This window comes from Squalius cephalus (assembly GCF_949319135.1).
Source record: "Squalius cephalus genome assembly, chromosome: 16".
Classification (NCBI taxonomy): domain Eukaryota; kingdom Metazoa; phylum Chordata; class Actinopteri; order Cypriniformes; family Leuciscidae; genus Squalius; species Squalius cephalus.
In genome coordinates this window covers 28,703,224-28,725,774 of record NC_137137.1, presented here as the reverse complement: position 1 = coordinate 28,725,774, position 22,551 = coordinate 28,703,224, and the positions used below count along the sequence as shown (strand labels likewise).

At 44.3% G+C, this 22,551-nt stretch overlaps 1 protein-coding gene across 4 annotated transcripts in view; it reads right to left on the bottom strand.

Moving 5' to 3' along the window:
* The window catches only part of espn (espin), a 106,184-nt gene that overhangs the window by 65,391 nt on the left and 18,242 nt on the right, over nucleotides 1-22,551 (bottom strand). For all 4 annotated transcript variants that reach the window (XM_079896413.1, XM_079896412.1, XM_079896410.1 and 1 more), the window contains exons 3-4: nucleotides 15,178-15,364; nucleotides 14,329-14,511 (exon numbers count right to left, since the gene is read on the bottom strand). In XM_079896413.1, coding sequence (XP_079752539.1) covers nucleotides 14,329-14,511; nucleotides 15,178-15,364 — 370 coding nt within the window. The remainder of the gene's footprint in view (nucleotides 1-14,328; nucleotides 14,512-15,177; nucleotides 15,365-22,551) is intronic.

The window sequence follows — 22,551 nt, the reverse complement described above, 5'->3', positions numbered from 1 at the left end:
GTGTCATATTTGCACTCTTGTTGTTTTAGAGTCTCACCCCTTTATTGCTGTGCACTTTTTTCTGCACAGTGGCTGATTTGTAGTTTGTACCACCAAAAGTTTCTCTGAGTTTTCGTATTTTTTCGTATTTTTTCGTATTTCCCATTCATTTCCTATGTCGGTCATTTTTGACCGGCAGGAAGCTAAGTGTGACTATTTTTTTTAGGACCCTTTAACATATCCGGATCATGTCCATGATTTTTGTGTGTGTTCACATAGCTAATACAACAAAAGTTACCAAGTGTCATCCCATTCCGATGAAGCAAAACAATTTAAAAATTCAAAATGTATACGTTTTCGTCCGTTTTTGACCGAAGAAGCCCAGAGGGGTTATTAACTAGTGAAAATGTAAATGCTGATATCAAGAATTAGCATTGTTACTAGTGGAAATGTAATTCCTGATATCAAAAATTGCCACTGTTACTAGTAGAAATCTAATTTCTGATATCAATAACTATCGTTTTAACTAGTGAAAACTGAATTGTTGATATCAAGAATTCATATCCTGGAAATGAATAAAAGTTAAAACGGCTTGCCATACTGAGAAGACATGCACCAATATTGAAAAGTCAGACAGTGACAGTGAGAGTGATGAGGATAAATACTTGAGTGACAATGACTGACTGTTTTGTTGAACTCTTCAATAATGAAACAAAATGCAGATTATTTTTTTCTTCTTCATTTTTTCAGATTTTTTTTTTTTTTTTTTTTTTTTTTTGCCCAATTTTTTGGCAAACAATCCAATAAATATTTTTAAAATAGTCTGGGTCTCACTTGTCTGCCTTATTAGGAATACATTCATCAAAAAGTTTACCATTTTAAAGCCTTCATAGAAGTGAAAAGATTATATATTTTATTTTCTGTGATTTTTCTGCATATATTGTCTGCCATCTTGAATTTTGGCACTAAAAATGAAGAAAAAAATTGGAAACAGGTTGTTTTGTATTCAGTGGGGTCCTAGCAAGTAAAAAAACACCAGTTGCAAAAATCTATATGAACCGTTCCTAAAATAACACAATTCCCCACACTATATTTAAATAAACTCCTGATGTACTTACAAACTTTCCAATGCCTCGTTTTATGAGTACAGAACCTATTTGTACTACTGTAGAAGTTTGGTACCATTCTGGGCATTATTAGTGGGGTAATTTACGAGATACATCCTTGGATCCGTTAGCGCCTGCACTAAGCCAGCCGGCTAATTTCTCTAAATAAGCTCTAACTTTAATAATGTTCAACCAAGGGAAAAAAGGCTTCTGGGGGGGGATGTTTGGCTCGAGGTCATGGTGCAAAGGACCCTAGGTTGATTTTACTCTGAACCATCCCTTTAAGGCCAGGGATGTGAACAAACCCTTTTTTAAACTATGGAGCATAATCGGACATATTATACACGGAGTTTTGAGAAAATGATTTTTAACTACATAATATATAATATTTTTGACTGATTTGATAATGCTTCCAACTATCAGTACTAGTCAAGTCACCTTCATTTAAATAGCGCTTTTTACAATACAGATGGTTTCAAAGCAGCTTTAACATTGATAATAGGAAATTAATGGAACAAAGATTGGTTTAGTTGTACTGCAGCTCTAGAAGAAAGTCATTGTCCAGTTTAAGTACGTTTTTCATTAATTCATTTCCATTGTAAAAATCATTAGTTATTAACTTAGGGGCCATTTACACAACACCGTTTTCAGCTGAAAACAGATAACTTTTCATTCGTGGCCATTAATTAACATGACAACAGTGTTTTGGTGGCCTGAAAATGCAAACTTTGAAGTAGGTTTCAAAGTGCAAGTTTTTGAAACCAAGTTTTGAAAATGATATCATCACAGTGTAAACTTCAAAAACGTGAATCTGTGAAAACGGTGATGGCATGCACATATTTCGTGTTTAGTCTATAGTTATGCGTGTTTGAATGCTTATAAGCGTGGGCACATAGTCTTTCTTTACAAAATGACATTGACAAATTACTTGTCTGGCATGCATAATACAGCGTTTTTATTCGTTTCTGCAGATCCATGTGAACGGGAATCATTTTGTGAGTTTTTATCTGTACAGAGGGAAAGGGAAGGGGAGGCCTTCGCAGGGGATAGTCGGTCTCTGCTGACATTTCAGGGCTGCGTTGTGGTCATGTCTAGGCAGGGGTGTGAAGTAATGAATTACAAATACTCAGGTTACTGTAATTAAGTAGTTTTTTTTTCAGAAATTTTACTTTTTTGAGTAGTTTAAAAATTGTGTCATTTTACTTTTATTTGAGTACATTTTAAGTGATGTATGGGTACTTTTACTCCGCTATTTTCCTTCTGTTTGTGGTCGTTACTCATTACATGCTTGTTTTAATTTTATTTTTATCCATCAACGTGACTGGATCGAGTAATCGGTCTCGTGACTGTCACTGTCAATCAAATTAAGCATAGAAAACTTTAACCGCCTATTCCTGCTGTTACTCGTGACTGCTGTGGAAGTGCATTCTTCAAGCATCAATTCAATCCAGATATCAGCGTCTTCCTCTAATATGCTAAGGTACATTTCTGCTTAATATGATATTTATATAGGCTGGCCTATCTACAGGGCCTAACATTTGGTGTGAGGTGGGGGGTATTGCGTGACGAGTTCATAATGTGGTGAATTCCCGGCGCTCCCATTTACTTCACAATAACATTATAGAGAGACGCGCGTCACGATCTGTGCACTGCCGCATCTCGCGAAGGCCATGCAGCCAGATTCAGTATGCAGTGCACCTTATGAACCATGGCGTTAACTTTAACCGCTTGTTAAAAAAATGCAACTTGATCCTATAGAATTAGTCAATTAGAGGCCGATCTCGAATCTACCTTTTCTGTCAAAGATACTAGAAAAGGCAGTATCTTCACAACTGTGTTCCTTTCTAGAAAGAAATGATATCTGCGAGGATTTTCAGTCCGGATTTAGACCATACCATAGTACCGAGACAGCTCTCGTTAGAGTCACAAATGATTTGCTCTTATCATCCGATCATGGTTGTATCTCTCTATTAGTGTTACTCGATCTTAGTACTGCGTTTGACACCATTGACCACAACATTCTTTTAAATAGACTAGAAAACTATGTTGGCATTAGTGGAATTGCACTAGCATGGTTTAAATCATACTTATCTGACCGTTATCAGTTTGTAGCAGTAAATGAAGAGATGTCTTATCGATCACAAGTTCAGTATGGTGTACCACAAGGCTCAGTACTAGGACCGCTGCTGTTCACTCTGTACATGCTACCATTAGGAGATATCATTAGGAAACGTCTCGGTTACGTATGGTAACCCTCGTTCCCTGAGTCCAGGGAACGGAGACGCCTCGTCGGGGGAGTTCCCCTGACGAATTGGGATCACGCTAGGGAGACCAATTGCCTTCGAGTGAATTAAAACGAGCCAATGAACATTGGCATGCAACATTTGCATTCCGCAGCCCGCCTACCAGCGCGGGTATAAGCCCGGAAGCAAACATTGCATCATCGCTTTTCGCTGAGGAGCCAAACAGTGTCCAGCCCTCCGCGAAGGTACAGCAACATGGCGACGGGACGAGGCGTCTCCGTTCCCTGGACTCAGGGAACGAGGGTTACCATACGTAACCGAGACGTTCCCTTTCGTCAGCAGGGAACTCCGACGCCTCGTAGGGGGAGTTCCCCTGACGAATTGGGATCCCTACCAAAACGCCATGGTGCTGGCCCCTTCCAGCGCCCAGCTAAGCTACAGCCCTGCAGCAGTTTCCAGAAATTTTGCGGGAGCTAGCTAGGGAATCACACTGCTGTTCCGCAAGACCCAATCAGTGGATATTGGTTAACACTGGGAAAGCGTGCCCGTCCCCAAGGAAAATAATAATGGGGGGTGAACGCTGCGGAAGCTGAGGCAGCCTAGAGGAAGGCCCTCAAATACACACATGTACTAACCACGTAGGGTAGTGAAACATATGGCAGTCCTTGAAGGTAGTCCCAGTCCGGAGGAGTGAGGAGCGTACTCAACAGGGACGACAGAATGAGTCTGTCAAGGGGAAGACACGGCTGAACTGCACGTGGCAATCATGGGTCACCACAGGGACCACTGGAAAAGGCACCCAGTCTACTAACAACTCCTTACTGAAGGTAGCAGACCTGGTGCCGGCGGTCCGCAACGCCTGGCACCGGAGGGGGTGATGGAGGAACTCACGAGGTTAGCCGTTTGTTGGGTAACCAACGGAGCAAAAAGACGCACGTATCCACTCACGGAATGGCGTCGCAAGCCGACAAACCTATTCCCTCTAATTACTGGCCATAGCAAGTACTTGGGAGGAAACAGGTTCCACACGTAGGCTATAAAACCTAGCGAACGTGTTCGGTGTCGCCCAGCCCGCAGCTCTACAAATGTCTGTTAGCGAGGTGCCTTGTGCCAGAGCCCAGGAAGCGGCAACACTCCTAGTGGAGTGAGCCCGCAACCTGGGTGGGCAGGGCTCACCCTGGGACTCATAAGCCCTGGTGATAGCATGCACTAGCCTGTGGGCTAACCTCTGCTTGGAGACAGCCTTCCCCTTCTGCTGGCCTCCATAACAAACAAGGAGCTGATCTGAGGTCCTGAAGCTTTGCATTCTGTCTATATAAACCCGGAGGGCCCGGACGGGACAGAGAAAAGCTAGGGCTGGGTCTGCCTCCTCCTGGGGCAGCGCTTGCAGGTTCACTACCTGGTCCGCGAAGGGAGTGGTAGGAACCTTGGGCACATATCCGAGCCGGGGTCTCAATGTAACATGAGAAAGGCCAGGCCCGAACTCTAGGCACGATTCGTCGACCGAAAAAGCCTGCAGATCCCCTACCCTCTTGAAGGAAGCCAATGCTAACAGGAGCGCTGTCTTAATGGACAGGATATTAAGCTCAACTGTCGTCAAAGGCTCAAAAGGAGGACTTTGGAGCGCTCTAAGCAAAAGTTAATTCCCAAGAGGGTACAGGGTGCAAGTCGCGAGGTGGATTTAGCCTCCTAGCACCCTTGAGGAATCTGATGACCAGGTCGTGCTTCCCCACGGACTTACCTTCAACTACATCGTGATGTGCGGCTATTGCGGCAACATACACTTTGAGGGTGGAGGGAGACAGCCTTCGCTCCAACCCCTGTTGTAGGAAGGAGAGCACGACTCTGATCGGGCAAGTTCGTGGGTTCTCCCCGTGGGAAGAACACCAGCCGACGAACAGGTTCCACTTCAGAGCGTAGAGGCGCCTCGTAGAGGGGGCTCTAGCTGAAGAGATGGTATCTACCACTGCCTGTGGCAGGCCATCTAGAACCTCCGCGTCCCGTCCAGGGACCAGACATGGAGTTTCCAGAGGTCTGGATGCGGGTGCCATAGAGTGCCCCGTCTCTGAGAAAGAAGGTCGTTCCTCAGAGGAATCGGCCAAGGAGGGGCTGTCGCGAGTAGCATGAGTTCTGGGAACCAAGTCCGGGTTGGCCAATATGGGGCCACCAAAAGGACCTGCTCCTCGTCCTCCCTGACCTTGCACAGGGTCTGTGCAAGAAGGCTCACTGGGGGAAACGCATCTTTGCGTAAGTCCCGGGGCCAGCTGTGTGCCAGGGCATCCGTGCCGAGAGTTCCTTCGGTCAGGAAGTAATATCACTGGCAATGGGTCGTGTCCGGAGAGGCAAACAGGTCTACCTGTGCGGCTCCGAAGATTCGCCAAATCAGCTGGACCACCTGGGAATGGAGTCGCCATTCTCCCGGAAGGGGAGGCTGACGTGAAAGCTCGTCGGCCACACAATTGAATTCCCCTGGGACATGAACGGCACGAAGCGACCTCAGATGCTTCTGACTCCATAGGAGGAGGTGGGAGGCGAGTCGCGACATACGACGGGAGCGCAGACCACCTTGTCGGTTGATGTACGCAACGGTCGCAGTGCTGTCCGTACGGACCAGTACGTGCTTGTGTCTGAGAAACCCCTTGAGGCGACACAAGGCCAAGCGTACTGCTTGCAACTCTAGGCAGTTGATGTGCCAATGCAGCTGGGGCCCCGTCCACAGACCCGAGACTACATGCCCTTTGTACGTGGCCCCCCAACCCTTGGCAGAAGCATCTGTGAATACCACAGCATGCCTGGAAACCTGGACTAGGGGCACTCCGGCCCGTAGAAACACAGGATCCGACCAAGGGGTGAAGGTTTGGCGACAGTGCGGGGTGACTTTGACCCGGAACGTGCCGCTCTGCCACGCCCACCTCGGGACTCGATCGTGAAGCCAGTGCTGGAGCGGTCTCATATGCAACAAACCGAGCGCCGTTACTGCGGCTGCGGCTGCCATATGCCCCAGGAGCCTCTGAAACTGTTTCAGTGGAACCGCTGACCTGCCTCGAAAGGACTTGAGGCAGTTGAGCACCGACTGGACGCGTTCTTCCGTGAGGCGCGCAGTCTGAGCGACCGAGTCCAGTTCCATACCGAGATAAGAGATCCTCTGCACGGGGCAGAGTTTGCTCTTCTCCCAGTTGACCTGAAGCCCCAACTGACTGAGGTGCCGGAGCACCATGTCCCTGTGATCGCACAACATCTCTCGCGAGTGTGCCAGAATGAGCCAGTCGTCGAGGTAGTTGAGAATGCGAACGCCTTGTTCTCTCATGGGAACAATGGCCGCCTCCGCGACTTTCGTAAAGACACGGGGCGACAGGGCCAGCCCGAAGGGTAGGACCTTGTACTGATATGCTCGACCCTCGAAAGCAAACCGAAGGAATGGTCTGTGTCGGGGAAGAATCGAGACATGAAAGTACCCGTCCTTCAGGTCGATCGCTGCAAACCAATCCCGGGGACGGATGCATTCGAAAATGCGTTTCTGCGTGAGCATCTTGAACGGGAGCTTGTGCAGGGCCCGATTCAATACTCGCAGATCCAGGATTGGCCGTAACCCACCGCCTTTCTTGGGTACAATGAAGTAAGGGCTGTAAAACCCTGACCTCATATCGGCTGGAGGGACCGGCTCGATCGCGTCCTTCGCCAGCAGGGCGTCGATCTCTTTCCGCAAGATAGGAGCATCCACTGGACGCACACGGGTGAAGTGGATGCCCTTGAACTTGGGAGGCCGGTGTGCAAACTGAATTGCATAGCCGAGCCGGATGGTGTGGATGAGCCAGTGCAACGGCCTCGGGAGCGCTAGCCAGGCTCCGAGAAACTGCCGCAACGAGCCCACCCGCACCGCCGGCGTCCCCGCGGAGGAGCAGCGAGGCGGAAGGCAGGGACACGGCTCCGGTGGCATTGTAGAGGCCGAGAGCGGGGCCTGGGTGTGTGCTTGGACAACACCTACCTGCTTCCACCCGGGGACAGACGGCAGAGAAGACCCTAGAGTGTTCTGCTGCGGGCTGTCGCCTGGCGAGAGAAGGGGAGGAGACGAGGAGCGAGGCCCAAGGGCAGCTGCTGGTCTCCGTACCTTCCCGCCCAGCGGCAGACAGGAGTGACGTGACCGGGGTGGCGCCACTGCTATCTGAGAGCTGGGGAGAGGGGAACGAGAGTGGCGCAGCTCAGGGGCGGCGCGCACTGCCATTCTGACCCTCTCGGACGGAGGAGACTGGTCTTATTTTACTGCCAGTCTCGACCGTGAGGGGAAACGAGGAGCGAGGCCCGGGGGCATCGAGTCCTGGTTTCCGCCTCACCCAGCGAGAGACGAGAGTGACAAGGCCGAAGCCCTCACTGCCATCTGAGCGCTGGGCCCGTGAGCGACTTAGAGGAAGTGGACTGCTCAAACTGGGTCCCGCTGACTGGATGACCAGCGGCGGAACAGAACAAAATTCTCCACCCGGCCCTCCCCCGGGGGAAGGAGTGGTGATGACACGCACTCCCGAAGAGCAGAACGTCACATACTCTGGTCGCTTCTCTCAGAGTTATTTCCCTACCTTTTGCTAGGGGGAAACAACTTTGAGCGGGCTGGTTTTGAGGCGCTCCTGGACCACTAGTGTGGACATCGTCTGACCAAGGGCCAGCGTTGTGACTAATCACGGTCAGTCACTAAGCGCAGCTCCACCCCGAGTCAGAACTACCCACGTGCAGTGAAAGTGCAGGGGTAGTGAGAGAGGAAAAACTTTTGCAGATTTAGGCATGTTTGGCTGCCATATTGGCACCAAAAAGCTTCCGTACTGCCAAAATTTTTCACACACATCCAGGCACTTTAGAATAGCCCAGGAAAGTGTGGCTGTCAAGTCTGAACCTTCAGCATGAGAACACACCATTATAGTAGGAACTCAGCATCATTTTCAGAGTATAACAGCCCTCTCTCCGATGTAGCAATCGACATCTGTCCTCCCTGGAGCCCCGAATGAAATGCTCGGTCCCTCATGAGAGGGACCAGAACCCCATCCGAAAGCCTCGACGGCACACGGCACGCTGAGCGGCTGAAGTCTTTACGAGAAAGACGAGACGAACAACGTGTCGACGTGGACATGCACTCATGAGAGAACATGAACCACCCACGAACACAGTCTCAACACACTGATTAGGCATGTGAAACAGTGATCGTGGCCGTCAACCAGGCATGCAAGACAGTGAACGTGGCCATCGCCTCGATGACACACGGCACGCTGAGCGCTCAAGCCTGCAGGCAAGGCGAACAACGTGCCGACGTGGTCATGCTCTCATAAGAAAGCATAAACCACCCACGAACACAGTCTCAGCATGTTTGCGATGCGCTAGAGGAGTAGGAAGCTCGTGAGGGTCTTTCACCTGGCGAGACGTTCCGCACTGTAACCCTCAGACCACCAAATGCTCATTAACCAAAGTAGTCCTCTTTTTAGAAAAGGAACTAAATTGGGGAACAAGCAAATGGGACTCAACCTCGTAGAGGCACACGAGTCTCGGCCGCGCATCTAGAGCGCCGAATGACGCGCGCTGAGTTGCCGTGACAACCCGCGCTGTCAGCCGGCGCTCGACGGCACACGGCACGCTGAACGGCTCGATCCTTTAAAAAGGGGAGACAAACAACGTGCCGACGTGGTCATGCACTCATGAGAGAGCATTAACCACCCACGAACGCAGCTTCAACACACCGATTAGGCATGTGAAACAGCGGTCGTGGCCGTCAATGAGGACAGGAAACGATCGCATCCAGAAACACACGAGTGAAACGTCATCCTGAAAAGGACGCGATCTTCACTCGTGTTGCTCTTTCAGGAAGAAAGTACTCTCTTTATTGTGCTGAAGCACACAGGGATCCAACGCGGTGACACAGCGGGGAAACTGCAAGCCCGCTGTGCGCACTCAACCGTTTACCAGCTGTGAAAACAGCTTTTGAATTACCGTGTAGACGCAGCCGGCAGACAGGAAATCGCGTGGTCGCTGAAGCGCCATCTCACCAACACAGAGAGATCCCCTCCTGAAACAGCAGACTCGTAGAGCGTAAGAAAGATACAATCTTAAGCTCATTCACTCAGAGAGGACACAACCGGTCAGCTCCGAAGCAAAAAGCGATGATGCAATGTTTGCTTCCGGGCTTATACCCGCGCTGGTAGGCGGGCTGCGGAATGCAAATGTTGCATGCCAATGTTCATTGGCTCGTTTTAATTCACTCGAAGGCAATTGGTCTCCCTAGCGTGATCCCAATTCGTCAGGGGAACTCCCCCGACGAGGCGTCGGAGTTCCCTGCTGACGAAAGGGAACATGGAATTAGCTTCCACTGTTATGCCGACGATACTCAGCTCTATATTTCTTCAAAACCTAACGAAACTTACCAATTCACTAAATTAACAGAATGTATAGCTGATATAAAAAATTGGATGACTCGTAATTTCCTACTTCTAAATTCTGAAAAAACAGAGATTCTAATTATTGGACAAAAAACTTCCTCACGTAATAACTTAGAATACTGTCTAACACTTGATGGCTGCTCTGTTAAGTCTTCGTCGTCGGTTAGGAACCTGGGTGTGCTCTTTGATACCAATCTTTCATTTGAAAGTCACGTGTCTAGTATCTGTAAAACCGCATTTTTCCATCTTAAAAATATATCTAAATTACGTCATATGCTCTCATTGACAAATGCGGAACAATTAGTTTATGCGTTCATGACCTCAAGGCTAGATTATTGTAATGCTCTACTGGGTGGTTGCCCTGCACGCTTAATAAACAAACTACAGCTAGTTCAAAACGCAGCAGCTCGAGTTCTTACCAGAACCAGGAAGTATGACCATATTAGCCCAGTTCTGTCAAAACTGCACTGGCTCCCTATTAAACCGCATCAATTTTAAAATATTGCTGATTACTTACAAAGCACTAAATGGTTTAGCTCCGCAGTACTTGAGCGAGCTCTTAACGCATTATACTCCTTCACGTCTATTGCGATCTCAAAATTCCGGCCAGTTGATAATACCTAGAATATCAAAATCGACTGCTGGCGGTAGATCCTTTTCCTATTTAGCACCAAAACTTTGGAACAGTCTTCCTAACATTGTCCGGGAAGCAGACACACTCTGTCAGTTCAAATCTAGATTAAAGACACATCTCTTTGACCTAGCATTCACATAATACATTATAGACTTCTATAATTCAATATTAGGCTGCATAGATTAGGTCAGCTGGAACCGGGAACACTTCCCATAAATCCTGATGTACTTGTTACATCATGAGAAGAATGGCATCTACGCTAATTTTAGTGTCTTTGTTTATCCCAAGGTTTTCCCGCAGCCTGCCGGATCCAGGCCGTTTCCAGATCTGACGAAGGACCTTCGCCTGGACCCGATGTCAACGCAGTGCTGAAGTGCCAACTAGTCTCTCCCTATGGAGGATCCCTTTCCCACTCTACAGATAAAGCGTCGTCGGGAAAACTCAATTTGCGTATCTACCCCGAATTGATAAAATTAAATTAAATTCTGAATCAAAACTATAAGGAAACACCAGTAATTTGTTTAGGCTTGGTTTGTAGGGAATTCCAAACCTGCACACATATATTCAAACGCACATAACTATTGAACCCGTTCTTAATGCGCATCTGAACGCCATCAGCGTTTCTTACAGGATTGCGTTTAAAGTCTGTGTAGAGAGAATGGTGTCGTCTTGGCGGCCCTAATTTAATAACAAATGATCGTTGCGACGGAAGCGAATCAATCAAAACCAACTTTAGCTGGAAAATAACTTTATTAAAGAACCGCTATAAAGCCAAAACAATCTTACGTTAAATTATACATTTATCTCTGTAAAGCTGCTTTGAGACAATCTACATGGTTAAAAGCGCTATATAAATGAAGATGACTTGACTTGACTTGACAGCATTTCTGTCAGTGCGGGACTACAGCTCGTTAATAAACAACGTTTTTTGATTGATCCAGATTTCATACAATCCGTCTTCATTTGGCAAGTGCACTTGCGCAAAAACATTTTTCATGTTCAATTTTGTGTGTGTGTGTGTGGATGCTGCTGATAAAACAGCTTCACCGAGACTACAAAGAGACATGCATGTGTGTGTGTGTGTGTGTGTGTGTGTGTTTGTTTCTTTTGTAAAAGCTTCCCGGATATAACTTCCCTATTTAATGCACAATTTTCCTTACAAATTATATTATCAGCATTACAATGTGAGTAAATGTAGCCGTGTAAAATGTAAGGGATGATGCCACCCTTCTAGAACAATGTGCATTTAAGTTTAAATTGTAACATATTTAAAAGCATGGAATTACAGTGTAATTAGTGTTAGCCTACTATCTTAGCCTTTTTCAGTGCATTAGGTGAGGTAATCTGATAATATTAGTGATTCTCATTTATCAAAACACTAAAATTGGTACCATTTTGGAGAGAAATTGGGTATTTTTTAATCTCTCTATTTAACCCATCTCATGGTGTGTGATGCTGAACTATCATATGAGTTTCTAAAGGTTATGAATATTGATATTTTATGTGCAACAAAAGCATGCTCAGGCTCAGTGGCCTTTCGCCTAATTTGAAATGCTTTTTTCCCCCAAATAATATGATTTAAATGGTGTTGAGTGTACTGATTTGATGCATTTTAAAAAGATGGATGATAGATATTCTTCAATCTTTCTGACAAAGAACAAAATCTAATGTGAATTACAGTATGTGCAATTTTTTTTTTTTTATAAATTGTAGTGCACAGTGTTTATTAAAAGGGGGTAGAATTCGCAGCTCAGTACTCACTACTCACTACTCATGAGTACTTTTAAATTAGCTACTCTTTTTTACTCTTTTTTTTTTACTCTTACTCAATTAGTTTTTTGGACAAGTACTTTTTACTCTACTCACACTACATTTTTTGGAATGTAATGGTACTTTTACTTGAGTATGTTTTTTTGTGAAAAATGTTTTTTTTTTTTTTTTGTGCACATATTTTTGCCAAAACATCATCAGTTAAAAGAGTGTGTGCTCTTCCTGTAGGGTGTGAATGTTTGTCTGTTGACATTTGAGAGTTTGAGAAAGACAGTTGAGTAAAGTATTAGTGGTTTTAAAATATATGCAGTAAAAGGGTTCTTTTAATGACAGCTGTCATGCGTTTAGCCCTCAGGTGGAAAACAAGAGACAATACTCTCTGACTGTTTCTGTGCCTCACTTTTTCTGTCAACTACCCTCAGACGGATCATGTTACAACGAATAGTATACTGTGCTTCTGTGCAAACTTCAGTGCTTTCTGCAACCTGCTTTACAATAATCTTACAATAATACAATAATTAATACAATATATATTTTTTTTTTTAAGTTATGACATAAATGTTTTTAAGTTATGACATAATGTTTTTAAATGTTTTTAAGTTATGACATAAAAACACTTTTCTTTTACTTAATTTTAATTTTAATTTATTTTTTTACTAATTCTTTATTGAGAATGTATTTATTTTAATAATAATAAATTGTTATTTTAAAGGTTCCTAATTTTGTTTTGGAAGTCTCCTTCAATTGTCACAACTTGATGTGGTCAACAAAAAAACACAGGAACACAGGAAATAGAAATACAAGCACAAAATGAAAACTAACAAGTGCACTAACAAATCCTTCTGAAAGCCACATCTAGCTGTGTACGGTGGAGGGGGGTTCTTGGAGGTGGATGAGTAGCTGGCGATGTACAGGGAACTGGAGAAGCCGGCAAAGGGGGGGTGGACCTCTGATGGACATTTCAGACAGTGGCCGGGGGCCGACTGACGAATGCATAGCCAGAAGAGGTGGAGACCCAGGATGAGCTGAGGGTGCGATGGTCTTGGGCGATATCGCAGGCCCAGAAGTCCAAGGCATGCGGACCAAGGTGGAGACGGGAGCCCGGAAGACCGGAGTGAAAACATAGAAGGAGCTGGAGGGAAGGAGGAGCCCAGCAAAGCCGAAGAGGTGGTGGAGGGCTGAGGCACAGCCGGAGGCCCGGAAGTCCGCGATGGAACCAGAACGATGAGTGACCAAGGTGGAGCCGGAAGTGGCCTTGGGACGGATCTGGCGATTGGCTCTGGCTCCAGGACAAATTCTGTGGCTGGCTCTGTCTCTGTCTCACTCTGGGCTGAGAAGATGAGTCCCATCTGGAACGGTCAGAGAGATGGCTGGTGGAGGCTGGTTCCGGGGAGTCGGAGATGATAGTGTTTTCATCAACGACTCCATCGATGAGATAGGATCCTCATACCCACAAGGCATAATTGATTAAATTGGCGAAGGGGCTGTGATCCTCCCTAAACAGCAGTATCTGGCCAAGAATGTCATCTGGTCCACTCCAGAAGATGTATTAGAGTGTCTCATCATCCCAGCATGCCTTTTGGTATAGTCCTAGAAATTGCTCCACATATTCCTCCAAAGAGGGCTCATTCTGAAATAAACAGTTTGTGGCAATCCCCTTATTTCTTCTTTTTTAAGGTTTCTTCTGTCACAACTTGTTGTGGTAAGCAATTACGCACAAAAAAGAATTTCAGTTAAATCATCTTTTAATAATCAAACTAAACGCGTAGGAGAAATGTGGAGAATCACAGGAATAATCATTCATCAAATCCACAAACGAAACAGACGAGAACCGAAAAAGACAACTAAAAACTTGGGCTGCCCCCTAATAGTTGACTTTAGTAGGATTGATGTTAGTAGACTAGAAGAGGCTTAGTCGACTAAAATTATATTAGTCGGTTAGTTGCAGGACAAAAAATCTTGTGGCGAAGTCACACAGTCTTTGAGGGACAGATAGTTAACGGCGGGGTCTGGCGGGCCACATTATCTCAGATTAAACAATTTGAATGGTTGGTTGCTCTAAATTTGTACCACAATGACTCTGTTATCATATGTTGCATTTAGTTGCATCATATGTTGAATGGCAAGAGAGATGTAAGAAACATTAATGTAAAGTAATTTTCATGGTGATTTCTTTTACATACCTCCAGCTCTCCATTCTCAGCAGCGTCATGAAGAGGCGTACCACCCCAGCTGTCTGTCACTATTTCCCCTCCATGCAGGAGGAGCCAGCTGAGAACCTTGGAATGGCCACGGCTGGCAGCAAAGTGCATGGCACTGGCCCCATCATTGTCTCTGTCAGCTAGGCTGATTTCTGTGAAACTCATCTATAGAAGCCAAAAAAAATCATGCCAATTTTTTATAAGTAATTATACAGAATGAAGGATAAAGTAGTCAAGTCACATTTATTTAGAAAGTACTTTTTACAATATAAATCCTTTCAAAGCAGCTTCACATTAATAAGTCAGTAAAACAACAGGACAAAGCTGTAAAGCAGCTTTACAGAAGATAATAGCGTCATTATTATTTAGCTCAGTGTTATTTCAATTCAGTTCGATAACTGTGTCAGTATTGCCAAGTCCATTAATCAAGTTCAATTCAACTATAAGCAGCTATCAGTCTCAATTCATTTGAAAATTTGTTCTCAACCTATTGGAAAACCACAGAAAACTCAGGTGTTCTAAGGAGCTAAAGCTGTCCAAAAATGTGAAGTTTTAGTTATACAACAATAACGAAACAAATACATTTCTATATTTTTCATTTGAAATGCTCACAGATTTTGATGTATTTCTGTAACATTTGCTTATTTTTGCTGGAGAACTTGTACGTATATGTGGTATGTATATTTTCAGCAAAGTGAAAATAATTTTCTGTGATAATCAGCATTTTCTCAATAAAGCTTAACTTGTGTTGAACCCGGGAAAATTCTGTAACAACATATTTGAAATTGTATACTTTAAATAATAAAGAACTCATCCAACAAGGCAGCTCACCAGCCAGACAATGACAGTGTTGTGTCCCATTTGGGCAGCAGCATGCAATGGTGTCATCCCATCATTGGCTCTGATACTTGGCTCCGCCCCGCAGTCCTTCACTAGGTACTGGACAACTTCCAGGTGGCCCTCCTGACATGCAAGGTATAGTGGTGTGGCACCATTCTTGGTTTGAAAATTGACAACTCTAAAACACAAAGAAAAACACAAAATCAAGGAAATTATAGACCTACAATTAAATAATAGGTGATTAGAGATACAAAAGAATGTTTAATGTTGTTTCTATATTAACAGTACCTCTATCTTAGTCACGTAAAAAACCTTCTTGGTATAAAAATGTGGAACTGCAGCAAAAACCTAACCCATCATAATTATATGATTTTATGACAAGGGACTCTAGAATGTTTTCAATTGCAGCATTGCTGCACATTTTTGTATACTGATATTTCTGATGACAATATCCAGTTAAGACAGCTCTAAGTGCCAGATGATTGACAGCAGAAAGCAGTGAGGGGGCCCAACTAAATTGACAGCAAATTGGATAATATTTTATAATATCTCACCACCATGAAACTATGATATTGTGAGTGTTGAGCCACTGGTTGCTAGGTGGATGCTTGTGGTGTTCTGAGTAGTTGTTAGTGTCATGTCTTGTTTTGGTTTTGTTTCATGGTCTTGTTTCATGTCTCTGTCATGTGATTCCCTGTTCTAGTATTGTGAGCCTGCCATGTGTCCTGTCTAGTCATTGGTTAATTCTCTTGATTATGTTCACAGGTGTCCCTTGTCTTGTCATTTAGCCTTGTGTGTTTAGCCATGTGTATTCCATGTCCATGTCCATGTCATGCCTTTTTTATGTTTGATCGTGTTTTGAATAATATTAAACTGCACTTGGGTTCTGCAAACCTCCAGTGGATCAATGTTACAGTTAGTATAGCAGCACACACCATTTTGGTTCCAGAGGTCTGGACCTCTGTATTTTTCCGAGGTGTCTATTAAAAGTCATGAAATAATTGCCAAATAATAACTATACTTTGCTGCTATAAGATATTTTATAACGCCAAGATCTCATGAGCTGATCAGTGCTTCTCAATGTCAAAATGACTAAGATGCTGATGACAATCAAATCAAAGAAAGATTGTTACTTTATACAGAAGAAGAGCATGAATTCCAACATGCTTCCATTTTAACAGCCAAAAAGTGAGAAGTAAGATATATATAAGATAAAACATTTAATATTTGTGTTACAATAAAAATGTTAAACAACCAACAGCGATATCCAGGCATGCAAACCAGAGCCATTTTCAGCATACTGGGCATAGCTTAAGAATGAATGTGTGCATGAACTAAAACATGGTAAAATAGGTTGCCCCCAGAAATATACAGCATAGCTGGTCACCATAAAAAAAAGTTTGTTTTGCATGTTGGGACCAGCATGAGATGCTGGTTGCTGGTTTGCTGGTCGCCAGCATGGGAAGCAGTAGTGTTGGTGAACGAGATACACCAGTTCAGTTTTGCTTGAGAACAGCATGACTAATCTACCAGCTACACCAGCACTATACCAGCCCTAACCAGCATAAATGAGCCTGGACCAACATTGAATTTATGCTGGTTTATGCTGGATTTTTCCGCAGGGTTGTGGTCAGGCACACGCACTCTGGGCCTGGGCTAAAGATGCCCCTATGGAAAAGCATATTCATTCTCCCAGGTGTGCCTTGTTTTCTTGTCACCCTTGTTAGCCCTGTGTCTATACTTCATATAGCCCTTGTCTTTCTTTTGTTCTCTGTCAATTGTTGTATGTAATGGTTGCTTGTTCCTTTTTGTCTTGCTCTCTGTGTTTCTAGTTTGCCATTTTGTTCCTAATATTAAAACACCTGCAAATAGATTCCAGTTTCTGCCTACTTTTCATTGCTCCCCTGTTACAATGATATTTTTTTATATTCACAGTATTGACGACAAGATGGCAAAGTCTAAATACCTATAAATGCTCAATCACATTTCATTCCAAATTCAAAAAAGGTTCCAAAGATATTGTTGACCCTCTGAGACAAATTGATAAAACAGTGTTTGCCTTTCTGAGGAAATTAATGTCTGTCCCAGATCCTTCCTCAAAGTCACAAGCAGGAGTTCCACAAGAGAACAGGATTCTTCCTATAAATACCATAAAGCTCAGCTTTATTTGGACACAGACTGACAAGGCATCAATGAGTCTCTTAAGAGGATCAGCGCTACTTCACTCACTGTGTTCATTCGCTGTAATCACCGTCTCTTTCAGGGGACAAACTATGAGGATTGTTACTAAAGGAAAAGTGATTGTTGTTTTCTCTGTATCTCATTTCCAACTTTACATATTTTGCTCTTGTATCCCCTCATCCCCTAAACCACCTTTCTCTAGAAAAGTAATGAAAAGAATACTGTTACAGTATGTATCTGTGGCAAGCATGATGAGGCCAAGGGCCGTGAGAGAATGGCGCAAGGCCGGTGACGTGATTACTGATGAGCGCCACTTGTGCAGGTGCTTCGGAAGCATAACAGGAGGAGCGACGACAGTGAAGGATGAAAGATGACCAGGCCTGGACTTTACATTGTGTTTTATAATTATTAAAATACGTTGAACGTTCACCGCTTCCCGCCTACTTCTTCTCATACAGCATACCTTGCTACAGTATTTTCTATGTGGATTCAAGATGGACTGTTCAGAATAGCATACTGCCATACTATTCTATTGTTCTAGCAATGTAGTATGTATACTGTGCAAAGAATTTCTGTTTAACCCTAACCTAACATTTCTATAGTGACATTTAAATCAAAGGTAATATTATGTAAAATATTTTTTAGAGAAAGTTGAATTAAAATTGCTAAATAATATTTCCAATTAGGATTGGGCGATATACTGGTAGACACGATTAACCGATAGAAATTTGTCAACCGGTAGAGATTTTGGACTATCATCTCTATATCGCGGACTATCACTCATGTGACATTACTGTGCTGAAGAAAGAAAGCTTATCGTTTGCATGTGTTTTTAAGCATTGCGATTTAAAAACAAGTGATTTATAAAACCGTTGAAATGCAATAAGCAGCGAAAGAGAAGTCATTTACGTTTGGTCGTTACTTAAAGACTTAAGATTCCAGCATCGATATTTGACCAATGTTTTACATTAGAATTTTACAGAGACTGTAATTTATTCATTTGTGTCAGGAGTGCACATTAATCAAGCAGAAGCAAACTGGTATTTACCATTTCACATAAAAAGAGAACAATTGACAACTAAAATACATTACATCTATAATTTATATTCAAGAGAAGCTATTGTTTCACCAATGAAACCAATAAACCAATATAAAGTACTGATGGGGTCTCATTCTATTCAGGTGCACCTACTTCAATTTATTTGCGATCACAAGAATGCACAAAACAAACTCCAATCAGGCTTTTAAGTCCAAAGGCTTATACATTTAGAAAAATACTTATAAAATATCATGTTTATGTCACATTTCTTTAGACATATAGAAAGAGTGAGCATTTATTAAGTTTCCACGAAATGATGTGATCTGAGGAGATTTGAGTAATCTCTTCTCACTATACTGTTATCCTTTCAGCCAGAGCAACAGAGGGAGCTCACAGACAGAAAGGAAGAGTGTAATTTATCATGTAGATGCATTAGTCAGGTATCAATAAAGGCACAGGGAAGAGAGAGATGGATAAAACATTAAACCAAATAAATACACGATTATAATCATGTATGATTTGTCTATGTTCTTCAAGCAGTGTCTGGTATTTTCCACAAACATACAGTATGTGTATTTATTATCGCAATGGTTATGCATAAGTAGCCTTCAGCATCCCATATAAATATTTTTCTGATATTTTAGTCTTATTTTCAGCATAAAGCATTTGGATTTATTTCAGTTTATTGTGGGCTTGTTTGCTGTTTTTCTAGCAAGATCTGGCAACATGAATGTGTCAAGGCTTGTGCCGCTTATCTTGTGATTTCTTGCACCGCACATTAAAGTAAATGGGCTTGAGCGGTCAAATACACATACTTATGTGTTAAAATGCCCATCTTTTCAAGTATTCTAATAAACAGTCATTTATGTCTTAAGTGAACGTAAACAGTTGAGAAAGAAAACATCTCGGGTTACTTGACTGCAACCCTGTTCCCAGAAAAAGCAAGAACAAGATGCTGCGCGAACAGCGATATGGGGGAAAACGTCTTCGTTTGACCGGTTGTGAACACTTGTGGCAAACACGGCCAATAATTTGGCTTAAATAACCTCTGATGATGACGTCAGAGGGTACAATTAGATGTGTGACAGGTGCGCTCATCAGGTCATTTTGTCTGAAGAACATCCTGAACATGCCCTCATACCCTAAAAGGGCCAAAGAGTAGCAGGACATGTGCCTGCTGACAGGTTTTCCTGCAGAAACTCCATCACTGAAATAATCTGGCAGTGGACTGGTTCTGCATGATGTATAGTACACCACCTTTCAAAGACATGCCACTTAAGGGCGTACATCCTTCTAGTGGAGGGACTCTGAAAGTCCAGCATCACTTAGATGCTTAGATCTCTGAAAATTTCATAACTCGGGCCGGGGATGGAATATTGTCCCCTGCGCCTGAGACAGACGATCTCTCCTGTTCGGTATCACCTACGGAGAGCCGTCAGGAGAAATATTATTTCTGAGAACCAGGCTCTGGTCGGCCAACAAGGCGATATCAGCAATAGGCATGACCCTTGTTGACAGACCTTCGCCAGGACTCCCAGGTGCAGAGCGAACGGTGGAAACGCATATAGATGCTTCCTGGGCCACGCATGGGTCATGGTGTCCAGACTCAGGGGGGCTGGAGGAGTCAGCAAGTAGTACAGGGAACTTTGCACGGTGGACCTGCATTGTTTCATGTGAGGCAAAGAGGTCCCTCTCTGCTTTGTAAAATCTTTCCCAGATCTGACTGACTACAACGGGATGGAGCTTCCAATCCCCATGTGTGACCTCCTGTCTGGACAATAGATCTGCTCCCACATTCATGCTTCTGGGAATGTAAATCGCCCTGAGGGACAGGAACTTGTCCCGAGTTCAAAGCAGAACCTGCTGTGCTTGTTTGTTCAAACGGCACGAACGCAGTCTGCCCTGGCGATTTATATAAGCGACTACTGCAGTATTGTCCACCCGCACTAGGACATGGTAGCCTCTTAACTGCCGGTGGAAGTATTTTAGGGCAAGAAATACAGCCATCAATTCGAGGCAATTGATGTGCCAATCGAGATGACAGCCTCTCCAGATCCCCTGGGCTGGACGGCCATCTAAAACAGCTCCCCAGCAAGTCAGGGAAGCATCTGCGACGACAACACGCGCCTAGTGTGGGACCCAAGGTAAGGAACCGGGGTCTGAGCCACAAAGAAAGGGAACAAAGCCCGCAGCGCGTAACCCTTACCATAAACATGGATTCTACAAAGTGCACGCTTACTATAAGCATAGATTTTTAGAAATCACCATGGACACAGCTGCCATAAGACCTAGAACACTTTGAAAGTGATGTAAACTTCAAATGCCTGCATGGTGCAAACAATCCCTAAATATGTTGTCCTCTGGGCAGGAGAGAGAACTTTTTTCTTGGCATTAAATCTCAAACTTTTGAGGCTGGGCCAAAATCAGCCACTAGTTTCTTTATTGACAAGAGAACCTACATCCTCAGACAGGAGGACAATGTCATCTGAAGAGAGAACGAGAGAAAGGGAAGGACCAGTCTCCCGCTCCTCAGCCAGATCGACTTGCGATATGTGAGATGATCGTGAAGCACTTTAATGGAGAACTCCATTGTGTTGTGAACGCCATTCTCTCAACATGATTCTTTTTTTCAACTCTTTTCTTTTCGTTGTAGAGAAAGAGAAAGAGAGTGAGAAAGGCTTTATTCCTGCCTGACAAAACTAACTCCTAGCAAAAGGGATAGTTTGAGAAGAGGTTGAAAAGCACACACGGCACACAAAGTGGTTCTGAAGACAAAAGAACCTGATGAGTGCACCTTTAACACATCTATTTATAGCCTCTGATATGCGCATTCCGATGACACCATCATCAGAGGTTATTTAAGCCAAATTCTTTGGGGTGTTTGCCACACGTGTTCACAAGCAGCCAAATGAAGACGTTTTTCCCCATAGCGCTGTTTGCGCAGCATTGTGTGTAGCTTTTGAAAGGGAGCACATGTGTAACAGTATATTGAACCCGTGCATTATGTCTAAAAGTGACAAATGTAACAGTTATTGTTCAGTTTGGTTTCATTACCTTCATCTTTATCATCATCAGACTAGAACTTGGCAGAATACTGGACCTCAAAAGAAACTGTAAGTTGCAGCTATCAACGTTGCGCCACGAAGCTGTAAGAGACCGAAGGGAGGAATCATAATTTTTATTTTCCAGGGTGGACGAAAGTATACCAAGTAGACTACGTGGAGAGGTTTCCTAACATCTGCCACCAAGCAACGTGCAATGACCTAACCATAATGGAAGGTTTTCAGTGTGGATGGATGAATACCTCTGCTTCCTGATTTCCAAGGGGTACCTGCTGGAGTTTAGATGAATACACACCATGGGTGGATGTATCCCCCTTTACTGTCAGCAAAGCGGAGGAGGAAAACAGAGCCTGAGATGTGGACAGAGCCAATCATTGCCCCTGAGCGCAAGCCCAACTGTGACTCTGACCTGGTGTGTAAGGTGGCATCACTGTGTATTGCCATGGAACATTTAGTGGTATACGAGGGAATGGAGGAAAACCCCGACCACAATCCCACCGCTGAGGGTGAGCTAAAACTGGCCTCTGTCATAATAATATAATTATTATGAAGATTTGCATTTGGATGTTCTGCTTAGTCTCCCATCCCCGATGGTCCTGCCCAGCACTATGTCTCCAATCTCAGCTTCATTGTCGCCGCTGGTCACACCCAGCTCTAAGTCTTTTATGTCTTCATCACCCCTGGTCCTGCCCAGCATAAAGCCTTTTTTTGTTGCCCTGTACAAAGTCTGTCATCGTCACTGATTCTACTCAGCCTCCCTCTCTTGCTTTCTTTTCATGATTTAACCTTTCCGTCAGCCCCGCCTCTGCTGGTACCTTCAGCCCCTCAACTTCTCCCCTGACACCACTCAGTTGTGTGGATCTGCCACGTTTCTCCAGCTCTGCCCAGTCAAGTTGATCTCATGGCTCTCAAGCCTCTATGTCCATCACACCACCTCAGCCTGTCGACCTGTCTGCTCCACCTTGGCTCCTTCCTCCCTTGGCTCCACTAGATACCATTGTCCTCACGCCTCCACTGCATTCGCTCGTCCCTCCGGTTCCACCTTAGTCAGACATCACCTAGTCTCGCGTAGTCCGACCTTCA